Source organism: Callithrix jacchus, chromosome 9 (genome assembly GCF_049354715.1).
Source record: "Callithrix jacchus isolate 240 chromosome 9, calJac240_pri, whole genome shotgun sequence".
In the NCBI taxonomy this organism is placed as follows: Eukaryota; Metazoa; Chordata; class Mammalia; order Primates; family Cebidae; genus Callithrix; species Callithrix jacchus.
The window spans coordinates 85064801-85091862 of NC_133510.1; the positions used below are offsets into that span (position 1 = coordinate 85064801).

General features: G+C 36.3%; 2 protein-coding genes across 4 annotated transcripts in view; one reads left to right on the forward strand and one right to left on the reverse strand.

Annotated features, from left to right (window-relative positions):
* Nucleotides 1–12002: 12002 nt before the first annotated feature.
* CCDC59 (coiled-coil domain containing 59) lies at nucleotides 12003–25728 on the reverse strand. Its single transcript, XM_002752795.7, has 4 exons — nucleotides 25542–25728; nucleotides 24240–24549; nucleotides 18580–18679; nucleotides 12003–17396 (listed from the first exon to the last, which is right to left on the reverse strand). Exons 1-4 carry the CDS (start codon nucleotides 25693–25695, stop codon nucleotides 17235–17237), a joined length of 726 nt encoding a protein of 241 aa, XP_002752841.2. The 5' UTR covers nucleotides 25696–25728; the 3' UTR covers nucleotides 12003–17234.
* A 119-nt stretch (nucleotides 25729–25847) lies between these two features.
* METTL25 (methyltransferase like 25) overlaps nucleotides 25848–27062 on the forward strand; it is a 123206-nt gene continuing 121991 nt past the window's right edge. For all 3 annotated transcript variants that reach the window (XM_078338070.1, XM_002752802.5, XM_009004310.5), the window contains exon 1: nucleotides 25848–26143. In XM_078338070.1, the coding sequence (XP_078194196.1) occupies nucleotides 25885–26143 (259 nt within the window). In that variant the 5' untranslated portion in view covers nucleotides 25848–25884. The remainder of the gene's footprint in view (nucleotides 26144–27062) is intronic.

The following is a 27062-nucleotide window of genomic DNA, read 5'->3' on the forward strand; positions in this document are numbered from 1 at the left end:
TACATTGTCTTGCCAATACAGATTGGTGAAGTGCTGAAATTCTTGCACTACTTTTCATCCGTTCTCGGTCTGGAAGAAATTACAGGTGCACTGTGAGAAGAATGAGTTTGTAAGGCAAGTCTATTCATTCAAAGATTTTTACACAGAAGAGATTTGTTCCTTTTTTAACTACCTGTCTTTTATTTGATGAAACTGATGGTGGGACTGGGAAGAACATGAAAATTTTCAGCCTTATCTATGCTGCTCAAATATCTCTGTCTTGTGGTTTAAAACTGCACCCCTTTTCCATCAGTACTTTTCTATCTGCATAAAAGAGCTCAGGGTGTTGAGAATTTATTTGAATTAGAACTTTACAACTGTCACAATGAAATCTTGGATTTAGTTCTCTTCTGTATCTTCCCTCTGGCCATAGGAAACAAGGGGCTCATTCAAATCTAGTCTTAAGGCTTTGTGTTCATCCATGCCAAATATTTTAAATTTTCAACAGCACAATTTCTACATCTACATTCTCTGGTGTTATCAGAAGAAGCCAGGTGACCCTAAAAAGTTTATAATTACTGTGTTAGCCATTGCAACTAAGTCTCATAATCACTTGATATCCCAATGCCTCAGCCTGTTCATGTATTTCATCCCATGACAAAAGCTGTAGTCAGTTGAGTAATAGCATTGTAACTACACATAATGAATTATCCATATCTCATTTCTTCCCAGTACTCCTGAAATACATGAGCAATTTATTTCCCAGATTTGAAGTTCTGTTTCCTGGGGCTCCTTCTGATAACAATTATTGTACCAATCACTGTTATTTGTCAGGTTCCTGGCAGAAAACAGATTATACAAATCAACTAGAGAAGAGATTCATAAAGAAACCATTTACACAGGTACAGACAAGGTATAGGAAAATGACAGGGATTGTGCAGAATCCTGAATATGGTAACATTTGCAGGTCTTACTCTCCACTTCCCCAGATACATGCAGACTCTGCTTACAACTTTATTTTACTGTTTCTGACAAAAAAATAAATTGGGAAGTAACCCAAGATTCTTCCTTGTCTACTGCATTCCACTTCAGTTAATTAAATACCAAGTCCCATCCATTTCACCTCCTAAATATACATCTAACATATCTTCTAAACACAGTGACCCCGTGCAGAGTGGAATCATGGTTCAATGTATACTGAGTCATGAGAATTTCAGTATAACATTCATTGTATACACCAGAGCTGCAGAATAAGTTCTGTAATAAGGAACTAAGTTGAGTAGATTCTTCTATGTCATAATAAGAAGTTCATTTTTCTTTAAATTACAGCAACAGAAAAAAATAGGGGTAGCAGAGCCCTTTGTATGTCCGTAATATTTTTGTTTTTGCAATAAATGCTCAGCTTTGGAAAAAGCATTAATGCATCAGCACAGAAGACATAGATTTTAATATGTAGCACATTTAGTTATAACACTACAAAGAGAATAAGAAAAGAAGAAACTACCAACATCCAGCTGCAGAGTCTCATGCTGTGACTACAGAGAGTACAAATTATTTATTTTCATCTCATTTTAGAGACCAAAATGTATTATATTAAAGCCTAATTTATGTTACAACCTGAGTATCATTAAGTTTAACACAATTTAGGCAGCACATAAACTTATTGAATTCTTTATTTTGATTAATATCACTGAATAAATGTTAAAGTGAATTACATGAAATAAATAGAGTCAACATATCCAAAGGTATCCCTACCTGAACTACTGCACTTTTTTTTTTTAATTTTGGAGACAGGATTTCAGTTCACCACCCAAGCTGGAATGCAGTGGTGAGATCATAGCTTGTTATAGCCTCAGACTCCTGGGCTCCAGCCACCCTCTCACCTCAGCCTCCCAAGTAGCTAGGAATACAGGGTTGCACCACTGCCCCTGGCTAATTTGATTTTTTTTTTTTTTTTGATAGAGACAGCATCTTGCTATGTTGCCCAGGCTGGTCTTGAACTCCTCGCCTCAAGTGATCCTCCTGTCTTGACCTCCCAAAGTGCTGGAATTACAAGCATGAGCCACTGTCCCCAGCTCCTGCATTACTTATTGACTGTAAGTGTCAAGACAAAGCATGTCTATAGTTCTCTCTGCTTATATTGTATTACCTACATAATCTGTGTTGTAGTAATATGTATTAATATGAAGTGTGGGTTGCTGCATTACTTGCAAATTAAGTATAAGCTAAATGTTTGGCTCTTAGTCTTTCTGGTCATCTAAAAAGATCTAGAAGGTATCATTTTATTAATTTTATTTTCATTAAAAAAAATAAAATATGATAAAGAAGTAACCTTCTATGAGATCTCTATAAGAAAAACTAAGTAGTGTCTATGTACATGATATCCCACTCTTATATTTATTTATTCTGTTTTTCTTCACTCAACAACATCTCTCTGGCTCATCATAATCCCAAAATGTAAGACATACTTATTTCTGAAGAACAATTTTCACTATAGGATAGAACAGACAACTCTCAGAACACTTGACACACCTTCACCATGTTAAACACTCTTCAATTGCTAGAAAAAAAAATAGACCGTGGACTCTTGAGTCTTTGTAAAGCAGTACAGAAGAAGACATTTGTAAAATAAGAATAAATGATAGGTAGAAAGATCAATTTGCCTTTCTTTTCTAAACCCCATAAAGAATTCTTCAGGCCAGACAGGCTTTAATAACTGTCTAGCTTTGGTTCAAAGAGTACGTATCTAATAGAAAGAAAGAACAAATATCATGTGTTCCAAGGGAAGGATTCCGTTTAAATGTCAGGGTAATAGCTCAAGTTTTCTGCTATTCTGAAATTAATTACTGCAATATTAATGGTTCTTCCTGTGCACAGGAAGTGGAGAAAGCAGAATTAACCAATATGTAGTCCAGGGCCCTAATCTCCCTATAACCTCTGTTTCTCAAACCCACATTCTTGGGTTCCTCAATATGGGTTTCCTTTTTCTGTTTTTTAAGGCCTAGGGACATAACTCAAAATGTTAATATCTAATGCTCATCTCCTTAAATGAAAAAATAAATTTATTTTATGAAAACGTATTTCCTTCATGCAAGATCTGAATAAAACGAAACCCTCTAGAGAACTAAAAATTTCTAGGAGCATACTACAGTATATCAGATATTATTGAAAATAAATATGACAGCTATTTTGCTTAAGTTAATTAGGAAAATAAAATACACTTTATCTTAAAAATCATGGAAATTGTTGTAACTTTTTGATAATTAGGCACTTTTATATTTAAATACATCGAAATAAAGGATTGGAAGAAAATTATTTTTTTTCTGTGGCTCTCTTTCAGAACTATGCAATACCATTTTTCTACATTTCCTTTTCAGTAAATTTGATAATATGGGCTATCCAGGGGAGTTTTTTAAAATGGTCAAAATGGAATACTTTGCAACACATACTTGATATATATTTATGATGATACTTAATATGCTAAAGCTCCCCAAATACTTAGTTGAACATGACATGTGATATAAAATTCTTTAGAGTTATTTAGTAAAAAACAGAAATATTGAAAGGAAAACTCATTAGAAGAATATTAAAGGTTTAGATACACAAATTTAATGACATTGTCTTTTATTTTGGGATAGTCATAATTTAAAAGTTGAAATTTGGAATTAATTTTAAGATTATGGCACAAAATTATATAAAATATTATTCAACTATGAATCATTAGAATGCTGATTTTGAATAGTTGAGGATGAAAAAAGATATTTTTAATATAGTAAGAAGAATAAGAAACACTATACTATTGGGAAGATGTATACCGATGCACTAATCATTCATAATTCTAAATCATTTTTCCTTTAAAATAACTTCATTTCTATGACACTAACATTTATATTTTTCCAGATATAATATTTATATGCATACACATCCTAAAATTATTCTGCTATTCAGTTTATTCATTAGCAGAATTAATACTGTGTAAAAATTTCTTGGTCATCAGATAACTGAGAGAATCATTTTGCATATACCTTTGATACTAGAAAACAAGACAAGTATGTATAGCTTTTTTTTTTTAGTTATAGTTTCTTTGGAAACATATTCCAGTTTAGTATGTTTTGAATATCTTGTTTTCACTTTTGCAAATGTGAAATGAATTACTGGCTTAAAAAAACTTTTATTAATAGATAATGAATATCATTCCTATTTGGAAACAAAATGCTTGAATCAAGTAGGGTACTAAGTTGGAAAATTCTGTACACACAAAAAAATATTGAGTAATTTAATTTGGATGCATAATATTCTATGCATGAAGCATGTGGATCCTGGATTGCACGTAAGTTAATTTATAAAATATAATTAAGGGACACAAAGCATGATAATTTTCTCAACTGAGAAATGACAGCAATAATAGTATCTATTGAAGAATTGTTAGGGAAATTAAATGAGACAATGGAGTATTGGATAATTTTAATATTACTATTTTATAATTTTCAAATTACTATTCAACCAGTGATAGGATTAAGTGAAATCATAGGGTTCACTGGGAGATTAAATGAGATAATATTCATAAATCTGTTACTCAGTGCAAGTACTCATATGAATAGCGATAAAAATAGTAATTTACTCCCTAAATATGTATAGTACCATATTAATGGTGTTTCAATATCCACAGGTTCCTCTAACATTTATTTCATGATCACCAATTACTAATTTGCTATTAATTGGCCTCAAAATGCATACCTAGCTCTCATGTGGAAATATTTGGTAATTGTGTTAGGAGAGGGAAAACAATGTGCTTAACATTCAGCAAAGTACTTCCAAAGTCCAGAATGTCCAAGCTCTTAGCTTATATTAATATGAAAATATGTTTAGAAATCTACTTTTGAAAATGGACATTTCCAGCGAAAAACATTATTAACCTTTTAGTGGTGCCTACATTAGTCTACTTAAGGAAGTATCTGCAATTAAATTGAGAAGAATATAAGTTTAATTTGTATCACATACTTAAAATATTTGTTATTATTTTCATTATTTTGAGACATAGTCTTGCTCTGCCACCCTTGCTAGAGTGGACTGGCATTAACATGACTCACTGCAGCCTTGAAATCCTGGGCTCAAGTGATTCTCCTGCCTTATCTCCCATGTAGGTGGGACCAGGGTCATATGCCACCAAACCTGGCTGATTGGTTGATTGATCGATTGATTGATTGATTGTAGAGGTAGGATCTGAGTTTTGTTGCCAAGGCTGTTCTCGAACTGCTGGGCTCAAGCGATCAACCCTACTCCCCCTCCCAAAGTGCTGGGATTATAGGCTTGAGCCACCGCTCCCAGAAATATGATTTTTTAAGTAACATTAAGTAAAACGTTTTCAGGAATAAGCAGACAAGAGTAAGTAATTATAATATTGTCAGATATTATTTGTAAGGCATCCAGCACTCTTAAGTGTCATTTGAGAATTTTTTTATTCTCCTTCAATGATAATAATTGGCATTATTATTATTATTTTTTTTTTTTTTGAGACGGAGTTTCGCTCTTGTTACCCAGGCTGGAGTGCAATGGTGCGATCTCGACTCACGGCAACGTCCACCTCCTGGGTTCAGGCAATTCTCCTGCCTCAGCCTCCTGAGGAGCTGGGATTACAGGCATGCACCACCATGCCCAGCTAATTTTTTGTATATTTTTTTTAGTAGAGACGGAGTTTCACCATGTTGACCAGGATGGTCTCGATTTCCCGACCTTGTGATCCACCCGCCTCGGCCTCCCAAAGTGCTGGGATCACAGGCTTGAGCCACCGCGCCCGGCCAATAATTGCCATTATTGATTGAACAAGTTTATACCCTGTGACAATGACAACCCTGCATGATAATATAAAAATGTTATTAAAGATTATTACTACTGTCTCCCTGGGATATGAGGAAAAGACTGTTGATATGAAATATAATGTAATTAAGATCTAAAATATTAAAGAGAAAAAAATTGCAATTACAGGTGCATCATGTTGACACATATTGGCTTTTTTCTAAAGCAGTTATTATTTTTGACCTTTAATCTTTTCTTTACAACACAAATGTTATCAGTGAACCTGCCAAATCTATCCATGACGCATTAGGTGAAAAACTGTTGCTAACTAACTGTACTTCATGGCAAACAATATAAAATTGATGTATTTTGAGAGTTAAAATAATAATAGCTGACATATATGAGCATTTACCATGTGCCAGTTGCTGTTCTAAGTGCGTTGCATGAAACACTGTATTTAACCACTTAGGTTACCTTACGATGTATATATTCAGGTCTACAATTTCTTACCTATTATTTTGAAAGCCAAAAATCTCGGAAAACGTCGTTTCATTTATTCTCACACAGGTAGAAATCTGACTTGAACTGATATGAAACTATTTATATTCTCAAATTATGTCTCTTAGTTTGAAAATTTATTTTGCTGAAGCAATTTTAATATGCCTGAGACTCTGCTGTGACTGTTATACAAATGTATGCTATCCACTGAACTGTTTTTTAAATCCTAAAAATCCAGAATTCTGAAACACCCCCAGACCCCAGAGTTTTTCGGGAAAAAAGTTATGAATCTATATCATGCTCATTTTATAGAGGGGTAAACTGGGGCATAGAAAAGGAAAATTATTTTGCAAAATTGCACTGCTAGTAAGCAGTTGAAATGTGATCCATTTCCATGTAAACATTTAATATGATTTTAAATGTTTCTTCCACCTGCCATCCTTTTTCCTTTACTACAAAATCTCAGAAGTGGAATGCTAGATGCACACCTGTAGATGAATGTCATTTTAAGAAGGAAAAACTACCTATAGGATACTATACTTACTAATTAGCTGACAAAATAATCTATATACCAACCCCCCATGACCCACAATTGAGCTACATAACAAACTTGTGCATGTACCCCTGAACCTAAAAGTTTTAAAAAGTAAGTAAAAATAAAAATAACAGGCCAGGCTAGGTGGTAGTCCCAGCACTTGGGAGGCAGAGGCAGGTGGATCACTAGGCCAGGAGATCAAGATCATCCTGGGTAACATGGTGAAACCCCATCTCTACTAAGAAAAATACAAAAAATTAGCCAGGCGTCATGGCACATGCTTGTAGTCCCAGCTACTCGGGAGGCTGAGGCAGGAGAATCACTTGAACCCAGAAGGCGGAGGTTGTAGTGAGCCGAGAACGTGCCATTGCACTCCAGCCTGGCAAAAAGTCTAGCTTAAAAGAAAAAAAGTCACTTATCTTGAGAAGATCACATTGGTCAGCCCAAATGGTTGAAGCTGAGACATTAATTAATTTCAATGTGTATGTGTGTCATGGTTGAGCCGACAGGGTGCCAAGTGCTGTGCCAGTTTTTACTGTCCAAAAACCCCACTGTGAATTACTGTATAATGATCAGTCTGAAATGTAGAATTACAGAACAAGCAAAGCATTCAAACTGCTTAATGATATCTGTCTTGGTTGAAATTTCACAGATGAAATTTCTAGATATATCTATATAGCAGCTTTGGATGGGTGTTAGGAAACTGAGTTTCTGTTTCTAGCTCAGAAAGCAGATTATTATGTGACCTTGAATAAATAACTAAGAAGTATTTTACTTCATCTCCTTCCATTTGCAAATTGGAAATTCTAAATGAAAGAAATATGCATGAGTTTAGTTATTTGAGCCATTTTTAGGAAGGCCTTATAGTAGTATTTATTATTGCTTCAGAGGCTAATCTTGAAGCTCTATGTCCCAGTTTCAGTGTCAGAAGCCAAACTGAGATTTGTCATTTCTGCAGTGTGTTCCAAGATAAAACATTTAAGCTGGTTCTCAAAAAGTCTTTAATAGCTTTTTTAAAGTGACAACTGAATAATAATTTTGTAATCACAACTCTAAACATAGATTCCAAGCTTAGCCAAACTGTAAATATGTAAGTTAATAATTCAAACATATTTGTTCCTTCACACTCTACATAAATCATTAATGATGTATCTCAATTTTAGTGATTATTGGAACAGCAGAGTGCTACATACTGAAAAGCTATTTCAACCAAAAGCAAAGAACAGTTCTCACTTTTCATATTAGATTAGTGGTTTTCAATCTGCTAGAACAGTACATTATGTCATTACTGCTTAAATTTCTATGTAAACAAAAGGTTGTAGCATGACTCATGTGAGTGGTCAACTTTTTAGGCCACTAGTGTAAAAACATCCCTATAAAATTGAAGAGTGCAGATAAGACTTTACAATTGATAGTAGAGCATACACTCTTTAAAAAATGTCCAAAATTATAGATCATAATTATTCATATTAGAGAATAAGTCTCAAAAATTTTAAGGGGCTAGCCATGGGTTATTGTAAATTTTAAGTTTCTCTTCTCTGATTCAAAACTTTGATTTTTTTCTTGCTCCATTAATAAAACATACCAAAAATAAATTTGCCTTGAAATGTAAATTTGGGAGTAAGAATCTAATGAATGAATTTATCAGTAGTTTATCACATTTTACTAGGGAAAAACAGTTATTGTGAATGTATATAACTTAAGATGATACATTAGTGCCAAATTGTACATAGATGACAACAAAAAAAATCAAAAATAGCATTTTCAACATGCAAGCATAAAATACTAGTCACATAAAAATGCCAATGCTTTTAAAATAAATTCACTTTTTAATCTACATTTAAAAGCATAAAAAATAAACTTCAAAATATATAGTCATGGTGACCCAAGTAGAATTTCCAAAAGATTTTTTCCTAAGGATGGCAAGAGGGAATGAACGGTATTAAAGAGGCACTTTACTTTCTCCATTGCTGTGAACAGATAATCTGAGGCTTACTCAGATGTAAATCTAACAAACTCAACAATTTTTAACCTAAGCAAGGTTCTGCTACTAGTTTTTCTATTCCTGTTGTAAAATTTTATATATATTACATTAAACATATATTTTATGTGGTGTGCTATATATACATATTTGTGTGTATAATATGGAGGCTCTCACAAAAGGAACTTGAAGAAGGAGAAATAGAGTAGATAGATCCTCTATATCCCCAAGATCCTGAACCATCTCTGTTCTGTATTAGGAAAGTAAAGTTTCTCAGTGATGTCCTGGGGATGGTTATCTCTGAGTTTGTGGATTAAGTAAATACTGAACTGGTTGGATGGTTTGTGTGGTATATTAGACCATCAAAGCTCCTTTGCTGAGGGAGTTCCCTAACTTGGGATTATAGCATTTGGCTGACTCTGCTTTGTAGGTGATGTTTCCAAGGTGTCAAAGTTCATCAGTTCCTTCTTGTACTTTTTCCTCTATCCCAGAGGAAAAGATTTGACAACAAGCAATTCAGTCAACTCTGGGATATATCATCATTTAAATGACACCATATATCAGAGGTTCAGCCACTGAGTTGTTTCATTGAGATAGTAATTTTCTGAAACCTATATGTCAACATTGTATTGCTAGAAACACAAGAAGTTAAAATTTTCCTTGAACTAAACAACCCACCTGGCGTGATGAACTATTTTTGATGGATGAAATATTTCCTTGCTATTTCTAATAGATCCTGTCAATCTGCAAGATTGACATAAGAAAGAAAGGCTAAATGGCTGTCTCATAATGATCTTATAGAAAGTGTCTTCTAATAATCTTTCTATATAAGGTCATTACAAGACACCTTGTAATGATCTTATAGAAAGTTTGTGTGAGCCCTGAGGAGAGGACTCCATGATTATTAACTATAGTGGCAAAATGTAGACCAGGGAAAATTATGTTTATGAAAATTTGGACAGTGTCATCTTTAGTGTCTCATTTACTCTTTCTACTTATCTTTAAGACTGGGATAATGCTAAAAGTGAATTTTCTGGGTTAGTGGAAAGATCTAACAGCGTTTCTTTATGCTTATTCTCATGAAATCAGTGTTTCCATTTGAGAACATATGATTCAATAATATTTTAACAACTGTGACAGTGTTAGCTCTCTGGCAAGGAAAAGCAACTATCCAACCAGAAATTTTTTACCAACAGTAACTAATGTGTATACAAAGACTAAATATTTGCACAGTTGTATAAAGCCCATTTGTAAATCCTCAAGAGTCTTGAGGAGAGGAACTGAACCATGCCTCAACTTAACAGATGTACCTGGGGTATGCTTGTTATCTACCATCACTTACTTTAAAAAAAAGGAAGTTTTTTAAAATTCTATAATGTGAACAATCATAGCATCATTTGACCTGGTTTCATTGATGGGATTGTGGTGTACAGGGCACTAAATCCCCAAACAGCCAAAATCTATTTCTATGGAAAGAGGATCCCTGTGATGGCCAACTTTGCCTTTCAGAAGGTTGAGCTAATCATTGTAAGTCAACTAGAGCCAGTTAAAATTGAGACATTTCTTCTTCTGAAAGTTGGGTGGAGATAAATGTCCATTGTAAAGCTTCTCTTTTAGCTGGGATGTGAAAAGCAGCTCATTAGTATGTAACCTTGCAAGGGCATTGCCCTTAGATTTTGGTCTGTGTATGCACTTCTATCTTAATAACCATGATCTCCTTGTGAGTTTTTAATCACTTCCAATAAGTCACTAATATTTTTCCACTGGTAGGTAGCCAAAATATCTGAAGAGGTCATAAAACCTTCCAGTTTTCATAACATTCCAAAATAATGAAAAATTCTTAAGAGCACATCTATTCTCTTTTATCTTTTGCCACAGTACAAACTTTAGTGAGAGCTATTAATTCTGCTACCTGGGAAGATAGAATACAATGTAATGAGCTTTAATGGCTGCATTTTCAGTGGATACCGAAAGAAGGGGATGCCACTATCATTTTTTAAACTAAAAACCATCTATAAACTATATTAAATCAGAATTAACTAAAAAGGTGTTTGTAAGGTCTGAGCTGGGTATGCTTCACTCCTGAGTTATTGCTATAGTCCTGTTTTCCCTTCATCTTGAAGGAGAATTCAAGTTATAAGAGTACAATTTGAACAGTGGTAAATAGTGACACACAAAGAAGATAATAAAAGAAATTAATAAATGTAAAGTTGTTGATAGAGAAATGTTGAGTGTGGCCTAAAAGTAACAGTGATTGCCCAGTACATGTAAACCACAGAGTTAGTGAAAAGCAAATGCTACATTGGCAGAAGCTTTCACAGGTTTGGCAGCTGCTGTTACCTCCTGCAAACATAAAAATTGGGTTAGGTCTTAGTTACCAAACCAATAGATATGCTAAGAGAGACAATAAACAGGCTTCTCTTGAGTTAATACAAGCAATGCATCTTGTCTTTCTTGAACAAAAGAGAGAAGTTTTTAGAGGATTAGGGATACCTAAACTGGGACATTGTTAAAGAGAAGAATTCAAAGATGAGACAGGTTTTTCTACTTTTATATCACATAGGAAAGGCTCAGGAATTGTCTTAGTAAGTTCATGGGAGGACTAAGCAACTTTAAAAAAAATAGGTATTTATTGCTTGCAACAACAAGTCAACCCTAAAAGTCTTTTCATTGTCTTTTAATTTAGAGCTTTAGTAAAATGGAATCTTCTTTGTTCTAGTGAAAGAAATACCCATGTACTGACAGATCATGACTCAACTGTTTTCAGTTTCTTGGCAAAATCATGACTTTTCTCTAGATTCCTTACGCCTCTTTTCAGTTAATCTTGCAAAGAAATATGGAGTGTCTGTGAAGTACTTAGATCAAGAGGACACTGCAAAAAATTACCTACATATTGTATGGGAATGGACCCTCAAAGAAAAGTCATTTTGTTTAGATTGAAAAAAAAATTGATGAGGAGTCCATAAATCCAATATGTGGTATAGTAGTCCCCTCTTACCAGTGGGGGTTGTGTTTCAAGACTCCTAGAGGATACATGAAGCCATGGATAGTACCAAACTCTATATACATATCATATTTTTTTGATCTGATAATTCAGATGGCTACTAAGTGGTTAAGACAGCATGCACTGCTGGGATATGCTGGATATGATTCACATTTCAGGAAGGACAGAATGAGATGGTATGAGATTTCATCATGCTACTCACAACATACAATTTAAAACTTAGGAATTTTTTATTTCTGGAATTTTCCATTTAATATTTTTGGATCACAGTTGACTACACATAACTGAAACTTTGGAAAGCAAAACCAGGGATACAGGAGATGGGGAGATGTGGAGCAGCTATGGTATAACTCTCCACATATGCTGTTAATTTTCCCACAAAAATAGTGAACAAATATTAAATGTTTTTATCTACATGTCTACTAAAGCATGCTGCACATACATCTACCACTATGAAATATTTACTTCTTCAGCAATTGGATAACAAGACAGAGTCATATTAGAAACTACCAGCAATCTAGAAATCATAACTTTATTGCTTACCCTGAGTTCTTGAATAAATGTGTATCATTTCCTGATAGGCTTCTTAACTGGCTATATAGGAAGTTTGCAAGGACTGAGATATGGCTGTCCTTATTCTTATAAGGACACAATCATAGATTTTATTCCTGTGATTTATTCAGGTTTGTGTAAATATGGAAACGACATTGGTGGGGGATTATAAGGATTTATTTGAGCCTTAGTAGTTCAATTGCAAATATTCCTCTCATCAGTATAATCTTTAGCCTGAAGACTAGAAGTAGTCTGATTTAACAGTGTACGAGGAGAGTTCAATAGATGCAAAGTAAATGCTGTAATTTGAGTTGTTCCAATGTGCTACCTTCTGGTGTACTATAATTTCATAATGCCATTACAGAGTAAGTCTTAATAAGTTAGTTGGAGCAGAGGCACACAACTGAAATTGTGAAAAGTTAGAAGTCTGGTAAAATAGTCTATCAGTGTTTGCCAGAAACACCCTCTCCAGTTATTTTATTGGTTCTCTGAAGAACAGACTGAGAGAAAGCAGTGAAATTTAAGGTAGAAAATACAGCATGCATATCCTCTAGGAATTGGAAGGCCAAACCTGCAAACAGACAAAACACAGAGCAGACAATGGGGTATTACTGAGGTCCTCAGAGGATTGTCATTGTTATACCCCTAATTTGACTTCACAGGCTTCTTTCTCAGTTTACCAGGAAGCTCCTTTTTCCACTATACAATCATTTTACAGATGTTCTATTTCCCAAAAAGTTAAATACCTAACTACCATGTGTCTCAGTCATTCTACTCCTAGGTCGTTACCTAAGCAAAATTAAAATACATGCCCATACACAAATGTTCATAGAAGTTTTATTTTTAGGAGCCAGGTCAAGCATGGTGGCTCACACTTGTAATTTCAGCACTTTGGGAGGCTAAGGTGCGTAAATCACTTGAGGTCAGAAGTTTGAGAGCAGCCTGGCCAACATGGCACAACACTGTCTCCACTAAAAATACAAAGACTAGTCAGGTGTGGTGGTGTGCATCTGTAATCCCAGCCTCCTGAGAGGCTGAGGAAGGAGGAAACTTGAACCTGGGTGGCAAAGGTTGCAGTGAGCTGAGATTGCACCACTGCACTCCAGCCTGGGCAAAAGAGACAACCTGAATGCCTATCAGCAGGTGAATGCATAAGCAAACTGTATATATCCATACAACAGTCATGCAGTAGAACACTCAGCAATACAAAGGAGCAAACTTTTGATAAATCCAACAACATGGATGAATCTCCAAACAATTATGCTGACTAAAAGAAGCCAGACAAAAAATAGTTTATAGCATATGATCCTAATTATATAAAAATTTTGAAAATGCATATTAGTGGCCAGGCGCGGTGGCTCACGCCTATAATCCCAGCACTTTGGGAGGCCAAGGCAGGTGGATCATGAGGTCAAGAGATCAAGACCAACCTGGTCAACAAGGTGAAACCCTAATTTTTGTAAAAATACAAAAATTAGCTGGGCATGGTGGCATGCACCTGTAGTTCCAGCTACTCGGGAGGCTGAGGCAGGAGAATTGCTTGAACCCAGGAGGCGGAGGTTGCAGTGAGCCCAGATCGTGCCATTGCACTCCAGCCTGGGTAACAAGAGTGAAACTCCGTCTCAAAAAAAAAGAAAATGCATATTAGTGACAGAGAGCAGATTAGTGGCTTCCATGGGATTGATTACAACAGGCCATGAGAAAATGTTAGGAAATGATGGTGACAGGTGGGTGATTGCTATGATGGTTTCATGAGTATATACATGCGTCAAAAGTCACCAAATTGAACATTTTATGTATGTATTCTGTCAATTATACCTCAATAAATCTTTTTGCAAAACCCAGGGTCATCAAGCTCGTAAGTAGCATTTCCACCATAGGGCTCTCTAGCAGCTCCATGGGCAATTTAATCAAGTGTTCTCAGTGGGAATTACCCAAATACATAAAGAGCACCCAATGTTAAGATGCAAGTACAATGCAGATGTCCCACCTTCCAGTATAAATCTTTCCTCCTATCAAACTCCTAGTGAGAAAATTAAGTCTATATATTATCTTTCAAGTTACTGTACAAAAACAAAAATAATATAATTCTCTTACTGTAATCAGGTTAAATTTTAATAAAATTAAAGTCCTTCCCAGTTTCTTATTGTATTCACTCACAGGCACAAATGTTCTTAATGCCCCTGAGCATTCCTTCAGTAGCTGCCAACTGGGTGTCTTTTATGGATATGGATGCAACACATTCATTCAGCACCTCAAAAGTTAAATTCAACAACTCTATGGTATGCCTCAACTTACAAAATGTCTGGAAATTTAATAAAACACCTAAGAACAATAGTTGTCTTATACTCACCAAATTTAAAAAGCCAGTTATACAAAAAGCATAATGTACAAAATTATGCTCCCAAAACTCAGTAGTATTTACTGCCAAAGACATGTCGCAGAAACTCTATAGTAGGAACTCATGAATCTGTAGAGAGGATAACCAGCATTTGCTTTAGCCTCATCAAAATGCCAGTCACATGAGCTGCACACTTAAACTAAGTTGGAAGAAATTTGTCAAGAAATTAAACTTTTCACCATGCATTTAGCATGGCACACTGTATCTTCTCTTTCAGAAAGTGTCATTTGAAACACTGATGCTATCTTACAAACCATAGAATTTGCAGTGGTGCAGTCCCAATCACCAAATCAAAGGAGACCCGATCTTTTCCTGGTATGTTCAAATCTCTTCATAATCAAATTTTTTTCTATACTGCATTTCAATGACTCTCAGAACAATTTAGACCTTGAGCTTTTCTAGAATTTTATACTGCATCCAAGGCACATCTGCCTTTAAGTTTAAAAGTGGCAAATACTGATAGTCATTAACATCTAGCATAGCTATGAATATTCCTTATTATATCATTAAATCATTGCCTAGAATAAAATTGTTTGCTGGTGTCTTAGCAGCATCTGATGAGGCCCCTGCTGCTCATACATGCATATTTAATGTAGGCCAAGGTCAAGCTGCAGCAGCCTGCACGAGACCACCTGCACATGCCAGTGCATTTGTTGATGCCAGCACCACTAGAGTAGCCTGCTAAGCCTCACCTTGGGCTGGCATTTGGTGAGGACATCCGAAGCCAGTGTTTGAGTGAGCCCCACTTCCACATTCTGTCTTTGCTAAAGCCAGTGTGTCTCCATGTCCCCCGCTCAAATTCTGCTTCACTGAGGCCTGCACCTATGTGCTTAAAGCCCTGTATTACAAACACTGTCTCTATTAGAAATAAAGGCTGAACATGGCAAGACCTCATCTCTAAAGAAAAATGTTAGCCAGGTGTGGCGGCATGCACCTACATTCCCAGCTACTTATGAGGCTGAGCAGGATCACTTGAGCCCAGGAGTTCGAGGCTTCAGTGAGCCGTGATCACACCACTGCAGTCCACCTTGGGCAAGAGACAGTTTCTAAAATAATAAAAAAAATAGTTTCCTGGGTGCTTCTTTGATGCACTTGAATCTAAACCTTTTGCTTTATCTGACTGCCCCTGATTACTTTTACCCCTATTATATCTTACTTGGCATTTATTCCTCTACAAGAACTTTGGAATTTTTCTTTTTTGGTTTTAAAGAATAACTCCTCAACATAAACCTTGCATAAAGTAGCTGTTTAACAAAGTTGTTAAAGTGAACATAACTTTCACTTGTCTCTCCAAAGGACTAGATCTCCTTCCATGTTTTCTTATGATAGTGTCTAAAAATGAAAATGCACACAAATTATAAAGCAATTTATTGAAATAATTTATTCTGGATCATGATGTACTGTCTTCAGCAATGTAGTCAAATTTAGGCTTTCTGGGCTGCTTATTTTAAATGCAATATTGTGCAATGCAAATTTCTAAGCATTGCTTTTCTGTGCAATAAAAAGTTCAGTGTTATCTGAGCACTTCCTACTGATCTTTAAATATATAATTTTTTATATAGAAATTACCATATATTATTATATAGAAATATAGTGCAAGAGCTCCCTAAAACCATAATGCAATTTTCAGACTCTATTTGCTATCATTTATACAATTTTATCATTCAGTATTTGGCAACTATTATTGGTCAATTCTTTTTGCTTAAAATGACTATATACAGCCAAGGCTTTCTCATTCTGCTGCAATTTCCAAAGCATGAGAAGCAGTTATCCCAGTGGTTAACCTTAGCTCACAAGGGTACCAACAAGGGAGGGAGACACAGAGATAATATTTTTAAAGCATAGGGTCCACAGGAACTGGAAAGCTTAATTCTTGCTGTGACACTGCAGGGCTTCTGTCATCATTTAAAAGACCTTACACTAATAAGCCATGTACTTCAATTTAAGGGAATGTTTATAAATATCAGACTCTGAGTTCATGGATTTGTCAAGGTCACTTTGCTATATGGTGAGGGCAGTTTATTTCAGTACCCATTCACCCTGCAACATGTACTTAATTTAAAATAAATAGTACAAGGGGAGTCTTTGCCTCCCTCATCATTAAAATGAAATTTAAAACCACGTAACTGATTGCTAAATTGAAACATTCCATTGAAATGCTTCATTGATAGCTCTGATCCCTTATTTTTAAAATATTTTATTTCCTATAAATCTCATATGGTACAAAAGTATTACATGCTTGGGCCTGTCTTGCAAATAGGAGGTTCTTTCAGTTCTTCAGGCCAACCTTCCTTCAGAGGCAAATAAGTAAGAAACATATGTAGAACATATAAAGTTTTTTTACCAGAATAAAAATATGTGAACATTTTCTATTTAGGATAGTTTAGCAATCTAGTTTATGCTGACAAATGTAGTTCATTGCTGAAAGGCACTTGTCACAGAAGAACATAATAAGCAGCAGATATTTTAACTTGTAAGAACAAAACGTTTAACTTTTTTCTTGAATTTTTTGAAGAAGGTACTCCATTTGTAAATTCAAGTTCGGTTGGCCCTTTTTAGTCTTTTTGTTCAATATTTTAAACACTTCCATTTTCTTCTTTTTGTACCGCCTTTGGGCTTCTTCTCTCTCCTGTTTTCTCCTCTCGACTTCCTAAAATTATTAACACATGTAACTTTCATTAGCAACAAACTGTAGATACAGTTCAGAAATTGTTTTGAAATAGCTATTACTAGGCAAACACTCTAAGGTTTGTCTATTTTGCAAGATGTCCACTGTTTCCCATAATTGAAGCAAAGTACCCTCTTTGCCTTAACATTGGAACAATACATGGTATAACAGGAAATTTTCATGATCACAAAGCCCCAGCTCTACATAAAGAAAATTTTAAGAGGACACTAATTTTACAGTATAATGGTCATTACCGCACTTCATCTGATATACTTTTTCCAAAGGTGGCAAATGGTTAGAAAAAGCACAATGCTGTGCTAGTTAATACTGGTTCAGTATTCCCATGGAGAAATATTTTGCTTTCTCCTTATCTGCCAACAGCTTAAGAACAATGAAAACATTTTAGATATGAAGATTTCTTAATTACATATATTTTAAAGCAAAAACAAGCAAAATTATGTATCATCTTTGAGGTATTTTTGACTGATATACTATCCTTTTTAAAGTTACAGATTAATAAAACATCAATGAAAAACAAGAAGTACCACAGTTTCAATAAAATGACAATTTTGTTGAGCCTGTAGGTAATTTTACTGTATTTGTTTAAAAAAATGTCTAATTCTGTTCTCCAATTCTGGTTTTCTAAATGATAACAAAGTGCTAAGTTTTGCTAAGTTAAAATAGTGGTTGTTTTTTTTTTTTAAACAGGCAAAACCAACTATTTATATGGTAAAGAAGTATTTTATTCTAACACCTCCCCTTTTGCTTTTAGTTGCTTCAATACAATGTTATTTAAAAAATCTGTACTTTTATTATGTCAGTGGTTCTCAAGTTTTATTATATATAAAAATCTCTAGAGGTGCTTGTTAACACCATACTGGACCATACTTAGACAAACTTTGTCCCAGACGTTCATATTATTAACCTAAAAACAATGTGTTTAAAATCATCTTCTTGACCTATTAGCATTGCTTGAGATAATTAATACAAGCAAGGAATCTGAATATGATGCAATCCTCAACCTCTGCTCAGATCACTCATTCATTCAACAAACATTTATAGAGAAAATACCGTGTGCCCAGCACCAAGAAGCACAAGAGGTATAGTATATATATTTAGGATAAGTAAGAAAAATTATAATAAATATTTTTAAAGTAGAACTTACTTTTTTCTTAGCAGCACGTTTAGCTTGTATCTGTTCATATTCTTCTTGTGCTTTCTGATTTGATGTTTTCTTCTTATTTTTCTTTGGAACTGTAAAGGAGCTTTTAATTGGGGGACAAAGAAACATCACTTTATTAGTAAAATGTCCGAAAGGTATTAACAACACAGTTGAAGCTTTTAAGAGTACACATTAACTAAAAGACACAAATGGGGATTCTTACAGATATATTTCAACTAGGAAAAAATATAGAAAGCTATGAAAGATCCTAAAATGTTTTTAAAAAAATTTTAAAACAAATGAAACCAGTATAGGAGATCGATCCAAGATGGCCGACCACTAACAGCTCAGGATTGTAGCTCCCAGTGAAAGCCAAGAGAACAAGACAATGCCACACTTTTAGACGAAATTTCGTCACTCACCGATCAGCCGATTCCCAGTGGAGGAGCCCCACCGGTCGCCAGCGCGACTCTTGTGGCCACTGCAGCGGTTTTGCTGCTGTCTCGGCGCAGCAGCTCTTCACGCAGAGCCAACGGGACTGCTTCCCCTACTGACCGGAGTTTGGAGCTCCGGGAAGTCAGAGCCGCTTGTTGCGGACTCAAGAGGGAAGCCAGACCAGAGATTCCTGGGCAGAAGAGCACCATCAGTCTTAGCGCTGCTATTTAGGCTGCCACAGTGGGTTGCTCGGATCCCAGCACTGGGAATCAATAAGTCGGACGTCGACTCAGAAACCTAATTAGAAAGGCAGTTCATCTACAATGAAGGGAAAAAAACAGCCTAAGAAGGCTGAGTATACTCAAAATCAGAACCCATCAGCAACGGAACAAGCCCTGATGGAAAAGGACTCATCAGCAACCGAACAAGCCCTGATGGAAGAGGACTCATCAGTAACGGAACAAGCCCTGATGGAAAAGGACTGTGTTCCATTATCTGAAGTAGGCTTTAAAAGGTGGATGATAAGAAACTTCTGGGAGTTAAAGGAACTTGTTCTAACCCAATGTAAAGAAACTAAGAACTTGGAAAAAAGGTTCGACGAAATGTTGAAAAGAATAGACAATATAGAGAGGAATACAAATGAACTTATGGAGTTGAAAAATACAACACGAGAACTTAGTGAAATATGTACAAGCTTAAACAGCCGAATGGATCAAGCAGAAGAAAGGGTTTCAGAGGTCGAAGATCAACTTAATGAAACAAAAGGACAAGACAAGAATAGAGAAAAAAGGATAAAAAGGAATGAGCAAAGTCTCCAAGCAATATGGGACTATGTGAAGAGACCTAATATACGCTTGATTGGTGTACCTGAATGTGATGGAGAGAATGAATTCAAGCTGGAAAATACTCTCCAGGACATTATCCAGGAAAATTTTCCTAATTTAGCAAAGCAGGACACTATTCAACCCCAGGCAATACAGAGAACACCACAAAGATATTCCTCAAGAAGACCAACCCCAAGGCACATAATCATTAGATTCACCAAGATCGAAATGAAGTAGAAAATATTAAGGGCAGCCAGAGAGAAAGATCAAGTTACCCATAAAGGTAAGCCTATTAGGCTTACAGCAGATCTCTCAACAGAAACCCTACAAGCTAGAAGAGAGTGGGGGCCAATATTCAATATACTTAATCAACAGAACTTTCAGCCCAGAATTTCATATCCTGCCAATTTAAGCTTTACATTTGAAGGAAAAATAAAATCGTTTAGGAACAAGCAAGTACTCAGAGATTTTATTACCACCAGGCCTGCTTTACAAGAACTTCTAAAAGAAGCATTATACATAGAAAGGAACAACCAGTATGACCCTTTCTAAAAATACACCAAAAAGTAAAGAGCATTAACATAAAGAAGAATTTTTATCAACGAAAGGACAAAATAGCCAGTTAAGATCAAACGGCAGCAACCCTAAATTTAAATCGACCAAATCTCCCAATCAAAAGATACAGACAAAATCTAACGGTATATCTGAAGATATACATAGACTCAAAATAAAGGGTTGGAAAAAAAAAAAGTACCAACCAAATGGAGAGCAAAAATAAATAAATAAAAAGCAGGAGATGCAATTTTCACATTTGACAAAATAGATTTCAAAGCTACAAGGATACAAGGGTAAAAGGATTAATGTAGTAATAAGAGATATTAACACCCAGATACATAAGACCCATAATGAGATTTAGATTCAACGAGACAGAAAATTGATAACGATATCCGGGACTGGAACTAAGATCCAGAACAAATAAACTCAATAGAGCTCTCCATTTTAAACACACAAAATATACATTATCCACAAAATCTAATGATATATCTAAAGATATACAAAGACTCAAAACAAGGGGATGGAAAAAAACTCACCAACCAAATGGAGAGCAAAAATAAATAAGTAAAAAGCAGGAGTTGCAATTCTCACACTTAATAAAATAGATTTCAAAGCTACAAGGACGCAAGGGTAAAAGGATTAATGCAACAATAAGAGCTCTTAACACCCAGATACATAAGACACATAATGAGATTTAGATTCAACGAGACAACAAATTGATAATGATATCCAGGACTTGAACTCAGAGCCAGAACAAATAAACACAATAGAGGTCTCCATTTTAAACACATAAAATATGCATTAACCACTTTAAACACTCAAAATATTGATCGGCCATTATTGAAACCCATTTTAGGAATGAAGTAATATTCCTTTTTCCCTCTTTTTCTTTTTTTTCCCCTTCTTTTTCTTTTTTTCTCAAAAAAAAAAAAAAAAAAAAAAAGAAACCAGTATATAAGTGACAGAAATGCCAGACTGAAAAAGGAATTAAACTTAAGGATGTTAAGAAAATTATGTGTATATATGAACTTTAATCTCAAAGTTTTCTGACCCCTCCACTCTATTCCATTTCATCTACTTAGTCATGAATCACTGTATCTTGGACCTAGACACCATTTCAAACTTTTCTTTTTCTTTTTTTTTTTTTTGAGATGGAGTTTCGCTCTTGTTACCCAGGCTAGAGTGCAATGGCGCAATCTCAGCTCACGGCAACCTCCGCCTCCTGGGTTCAGGCAATTCTCCTGCCTCAGCCTCCCGAGTAGCTGGGATTACAGGCCCACACCACCATGCCCAGCTAATCTTTTATGTATTTTTAGTAGAGACGGGGTTTCACCATGTTGACCAGGATGGTCTCGGCCTCCCAAAGTGCTGGGATTACAGGCATGAGCCACCGAGCCTGGCCCAAACTTTTCTATCTTTAAGTACTTTTCCCTTCTCTGAAGGTGTTCCTTTTGCCAAGGCTAATCCAACTACTTGGAATTACATGTATTTCCTCAGTATCCTTGATTCAGTAATAACTTTCCTTTCCTCTGTCACTCAACTTTTCACTGTACTCTATAACTACAATATAATATTTTAATAGCTACCTCCTTAAACAAATGAATTACTCATCATCAGACTTTATGTCCCCTTTTAACTATCAATTTTGTTTCCTGACCTTTTGTAGTCAAGTTTCTAGAAAGATAAGTGAATAGATTATGATTGTCACTTCCCATTTGTTCCTTGATTTTTTGAGAACTGATTTCTGCTTCTCACCACTGTAGTCAAACTGCCCATGCCAAGACAGTCATGACCGTCTAGCAGCCAAATATGATGATCAATGAGAATTTTTCAGTCTTTTAAATGGACTAGTCACTTTACTCCTCAAAATTCCACTCTCTCAGCGTGAGTCACATTCTTTTCTCCTGATCTATTCTAATTGTTCCTTCTTAGTCTGTCAAGCCAGAGCCTCTTTGTCTTCCTCAATGCAGGTTTTTCCCCCAAGATGTTTCTCTTCTTAGTCTCCATACTCTACCTGTGTTTGAGCTGTCAGATCTATGACCACAACTTCAGATGACACATGTATGTATGGCTGAAAGCTTAATCAGGCACTATCTATTGAAAATCTCTCCAAAGTCACTAGTAACTGCCTAGTCCACAAATCCAGGGATCTGTTCTCAGTCCTATTCACCTTAAACTTTACAGTACAGTAGCACACCCCTTATCCATGGTTTCCTTGCTCCATGGTTTCAGTTACTTTCAGTCAACAAAGGTACAAAAATATTAAATAGAAAATTTCCGGAAATAAACAATTCATGTTTTAAATTGTACACCATTCTGACTGTTTGCTTTAAGTGAAAAGGTAAAAGCTCTTAAGAAAAAAATCATACGCTGAAGTTGCTAAGATCTATGGTTAAAAAAAATCTATCTATCAAATTGTGAGGGCAAAAGAAATTCATGCTACTTTTGCTGTCACACCTTAAACTGCAAAAGTTATGGCCACAGTGCATGATTTAAGATGGAAAAGCCACTAAATTTGCAAATAATAGACATTAACAGAAACATATTCCAATCAACAGAATTTGGGTCTAGTAACATTTGCAGTTTCAGGCATCCACTAGGGTCTTGGAACATCTTCCAAACAGATAACAGGGGACCACGATATTTGATAGCTGACTAATCCGTACATCTCACAGTTTTTCTCTGTGAACTTAGCTGTCACTGTATTTCTCTTTCTTCAATTCTGAAACGCTTACTTAACTTACTCAATGACGACATTTTCCCTATGTCCATCCCAAAATAAACAGTAATCTTTAAAAGCATAATTTTTTACCTTCCTTTCTCACAATTTAAACTTCTTCAATTATCAGACAATAACTCAAATCTACATTTCTAGTGCTAATCTTTTCCCTGAGCTTCACGCTGATTATTTAACAATATAATAATCAAGTCTACCAAAAGTAAACTTTCTGTGTCTCATCCCCAGTTACATTCCTCCTACCTGTAGTCCCATTTCCTGTTATTTTAGTGAGAATAGCTCACAACTTTAAAAGATAAGGTCTTAATAAAGTAAAAAGTTATGCTCCCAAGTTAACACCTAGCTTTTTGCAATTTTAGATTTTGGCATGGTTTAAGTTGAAGTATGTGCAGTAATAGTTTTTTATAGGTTAACTCTTATAAAACCAAAGTGTCATGGTGCTGTGCATTTGTTTTATAATTGCAACCTATTTCTGGTTCTCTGCAGAAAATTCAGATTAACAGTAGTAGCTAATACTCAAGAACACTAACCATGTATTATATATACCCTTTCATGATTCTCATATACATTAACTCACTGAGTCTTCACAACAATGTCATGAAACACTTTAGGAACACCCAAGTTTAGGTGAGTAATCCATTCTGGAGCTGTGCAACATGGCAGCTCTTAAATACATATTCATTACAGTATTATCTTTCCCAATTTAAGGAGGACATAGTATTATTTTTCTGAGTTTAGAGAAGAGGCCACTGGACCACTAACATGTTAAGTCTGGGGAACCCATACTGCTAATGACTAAACTTATCTCTCAGAAGTTATTTTTGAAAAATATATTCATAACATATGGCCCAATCAAGTTATCACCTATACTTGAAAGGAAGAAAATAAATCCCAGACCTCTTAATTCCCATTCCATTACTTTGTCAATTAAACTAAAAACAGCCTAATAATTTAGTTACTGAAGCTAAAAACTGAGCGTCCATGAAAATGTTTACCTAACTAGACTTCTAAAATGTGTTAAATAAGAAAAATTCCAATTCCTATATAAATTATCCTAAAATACTTTTAAATAAAACACCACTTGAAGGATTTCATATGAAGAAAATACTTACTTTACTGTTTTACTACATTGTTCTTCTGGCTGAGACTGGTCAAAGCTACGCTGATCTTCAAACGAAGCATGGTGAATGCTACACTGTTCTTCAAGCAAAGGCTGGTCAACTTGTTCTGACAAAGGATGGTCATCTTTTCTTGGTTGCTTCTTAAGTCTTTCCTCTTCAGCTAAATAGAGATGTTTCAGATTATCTGGGTATCGATCTGTGAATTGAGACTCCAGTGACGTTTGAGGCTTCTTTTCCTTCCGTAGCAATTTCTTATAACTTTTCTGAATTCTCAGTTTTCTTCGAAAGGCAAAGCCTTGTCCTACGTTGAGGAATATCATCCAAAATTACTTTCAGAGAAAAGAAGAGTTTAAGCAAACAATGAAGCTGTTAATTACAAATAAAAACCATTTTTTCAATATATCATTATATTTAGATGCTAGGATTGTTTTGCTTTAAAAGATTATTTCAAGAAACAAATTTAAGCTGATGGATTCCATAGCAAATTGGCCCTTTGCAAAAAGACCAGGCTAACAGTCGCGTAGCCATTAAAGTAAGAATCTCAAAGAAAAACTGGCCAGTTCAGACTGCTGCACAACTTGAGTGTATAGCTGTATTCACAAATTAAAACAACGTTCTTAGTTCGTTTAAAACATTTAATCTTGGCCTTCAATAAATACTTAAAATAGAAAAAAAAAAAAGCCACATCTAGTATTTTATCTTGGACAAACTACTACGAATGTTTTCGAGAATATTTCAACGCTAAAGAAAAAGTGTATGGTTGTCTGAAAAGCTAGCAATTATCAGAAGACTAAATTTACTTAACATTTATATATTCTGAGTGGGATCTGAGGGACTTTACAGACGGCAAGACAAAAGGACAAACACCAAGTAAAGCAAAGGAGAGGAAGACAGGTAAGAGAAGATTTGAGGACCACTCGGGTATTTGTAATAGGGAAGGATTCGGAGCAATATGTTTGTAGCCCAGTCCTCTCTACCCAAAAGTATATACATAATACGTTCACAGGGGACACAAAGACGCTCTCTGCTCAGTTTCTCAAGAAAAATACAGAAAAAAAAGTTCTGATGAAACAGTTATGTCAGGGAAGGCGTTTAACTAATGAAGTTACCAACACTGCTCCGTTTTCCTATCTAGAGCTCTACGAAGCTCACAGCTTCAGCGGGCTAAGGAATGGCTTCCCCTGTCCTAAGTGGGACCGGATCTTGTTCCCATATCCTTCAAAGCTTCGGCGGGTCTGGTATCCTAAGACAGAGAAAGCCTGAGGACTTGCAAATAGTTGCCTTTTTACATACCCTCGCGAACACTCCCCACGAAGGTTTGCGGATGGTTAGGCCGCCATGTCTTCTGTTTCATATTCTTATTCCCGTATTCGACAGGTGAAAGCCCTTCACTACGCGCCTCAAAACGACCGAGCCGCCACTTCCCTGCCCGCCTCACCGGCGCCATTGCAGCCGACCAACTGCGTCTCCAGAAGACCACAATGGACGCCGACAAAACACGTCACCAAGTCGAAGCAATCAATTGCTCAGCAGGAATCCGGCTCGGAGCTCTACTGAGTCTGCCTGTACTAATATGGGCCGAGCTGGCGCCTCACGGCCATGTTTGCGCCACCTATAGCCTGGGAGGGTGAGCGTCATGGCAGCTTCTCGCCCTCTCCCGGTGACCCCGGACCTGCCCACGCTGCGTGCCAAGTTGCAGGGACTGCTGCGGTTTCTGAGGGACACCCTGTCTATTTCCAACGCACACACGGTGGATTTCTACACGGAATCCGTGTGGGAGGAGCTGGTCGACTTGCCCCCGGAGACAGTGCTGGCTGCACTGAGGAAGTCAGCTTCGGAGGCGGAGGTCCGGCCCTCAGAGGCGCGCCCCCTAATGGAAGCAGAGGGGGAAACAGGTGGGTGGTGGGGTAGGTGGGGCGGGAAGGGAGGCGGAGGAGAAGGTCCCAGCCGGCGAAGCGAGCCCCCTGGTGGAAACCTGCAGAACCCTGTGCGCGGCAGCGGAGGCGGGACGCTCTTCTGGGAAACGGAGGAGGGGTCGGAATTGTTGAGTGAGGCAGGGATGTCGTTTGGAATCAGGATCTCTCTTTCTTTGGGTGCATGTGTATTTCCACAATTTAAAGAAAGCAGGAAACAGGGCAGGGGAGTTCCTTAGTCTAGTAATACGATGATAGTTGACGCGAGGGAAACTAGGAGAGCAGTGCTCTCGCGGGGTTTATAAATTCTAGGTGGAATCCTCCACCAAGTGGTAGATTACTCAACAGTTAATGAAGTAAAGATAATTTTAGATGGTGGTAATGAAGTACAAAATAAAAACAGTGTAATGTGGTAGGGATTGTATAAGGAGGCTTCCTGAATTTAGGAGGTCAGGAACACGAGAAGGCACCAGCCTGGTGGCGGGAACAGTGGGCTACACTTGGCTCTAGCCAGGTGAGTGGCTGCAGGTGCAGGCCGGGAGGCAAGCAGAGGCCAGTGGCACAAGCCTTTCTAGGCCTTGGAAGGATTTTTTATTTCAAGTGTGATGGGAAACCTTTGGGGTTATTTAGACAACATAGTGATCTAATTGACATTTGAAAAGATAACTGAATTATTTGAGGAATAGACTAGTGGGGCAAAAGCTTAAGCTAAGAGGCCAGTTAGGAGACTATTTCAGTAGTTAGGAGACTGTTTCAGATGATTGTTATCTTGGACGAGGACGGTATTCAAATATTCACTACTTCATTTTAAAACTATTTTAAAGTACCTAATGTGTATCATGAATTTTTGTAGGTTCTAGGTTTTCCTGCCCTGAAGAAATGTAGATTCTTCTAAGGCAGG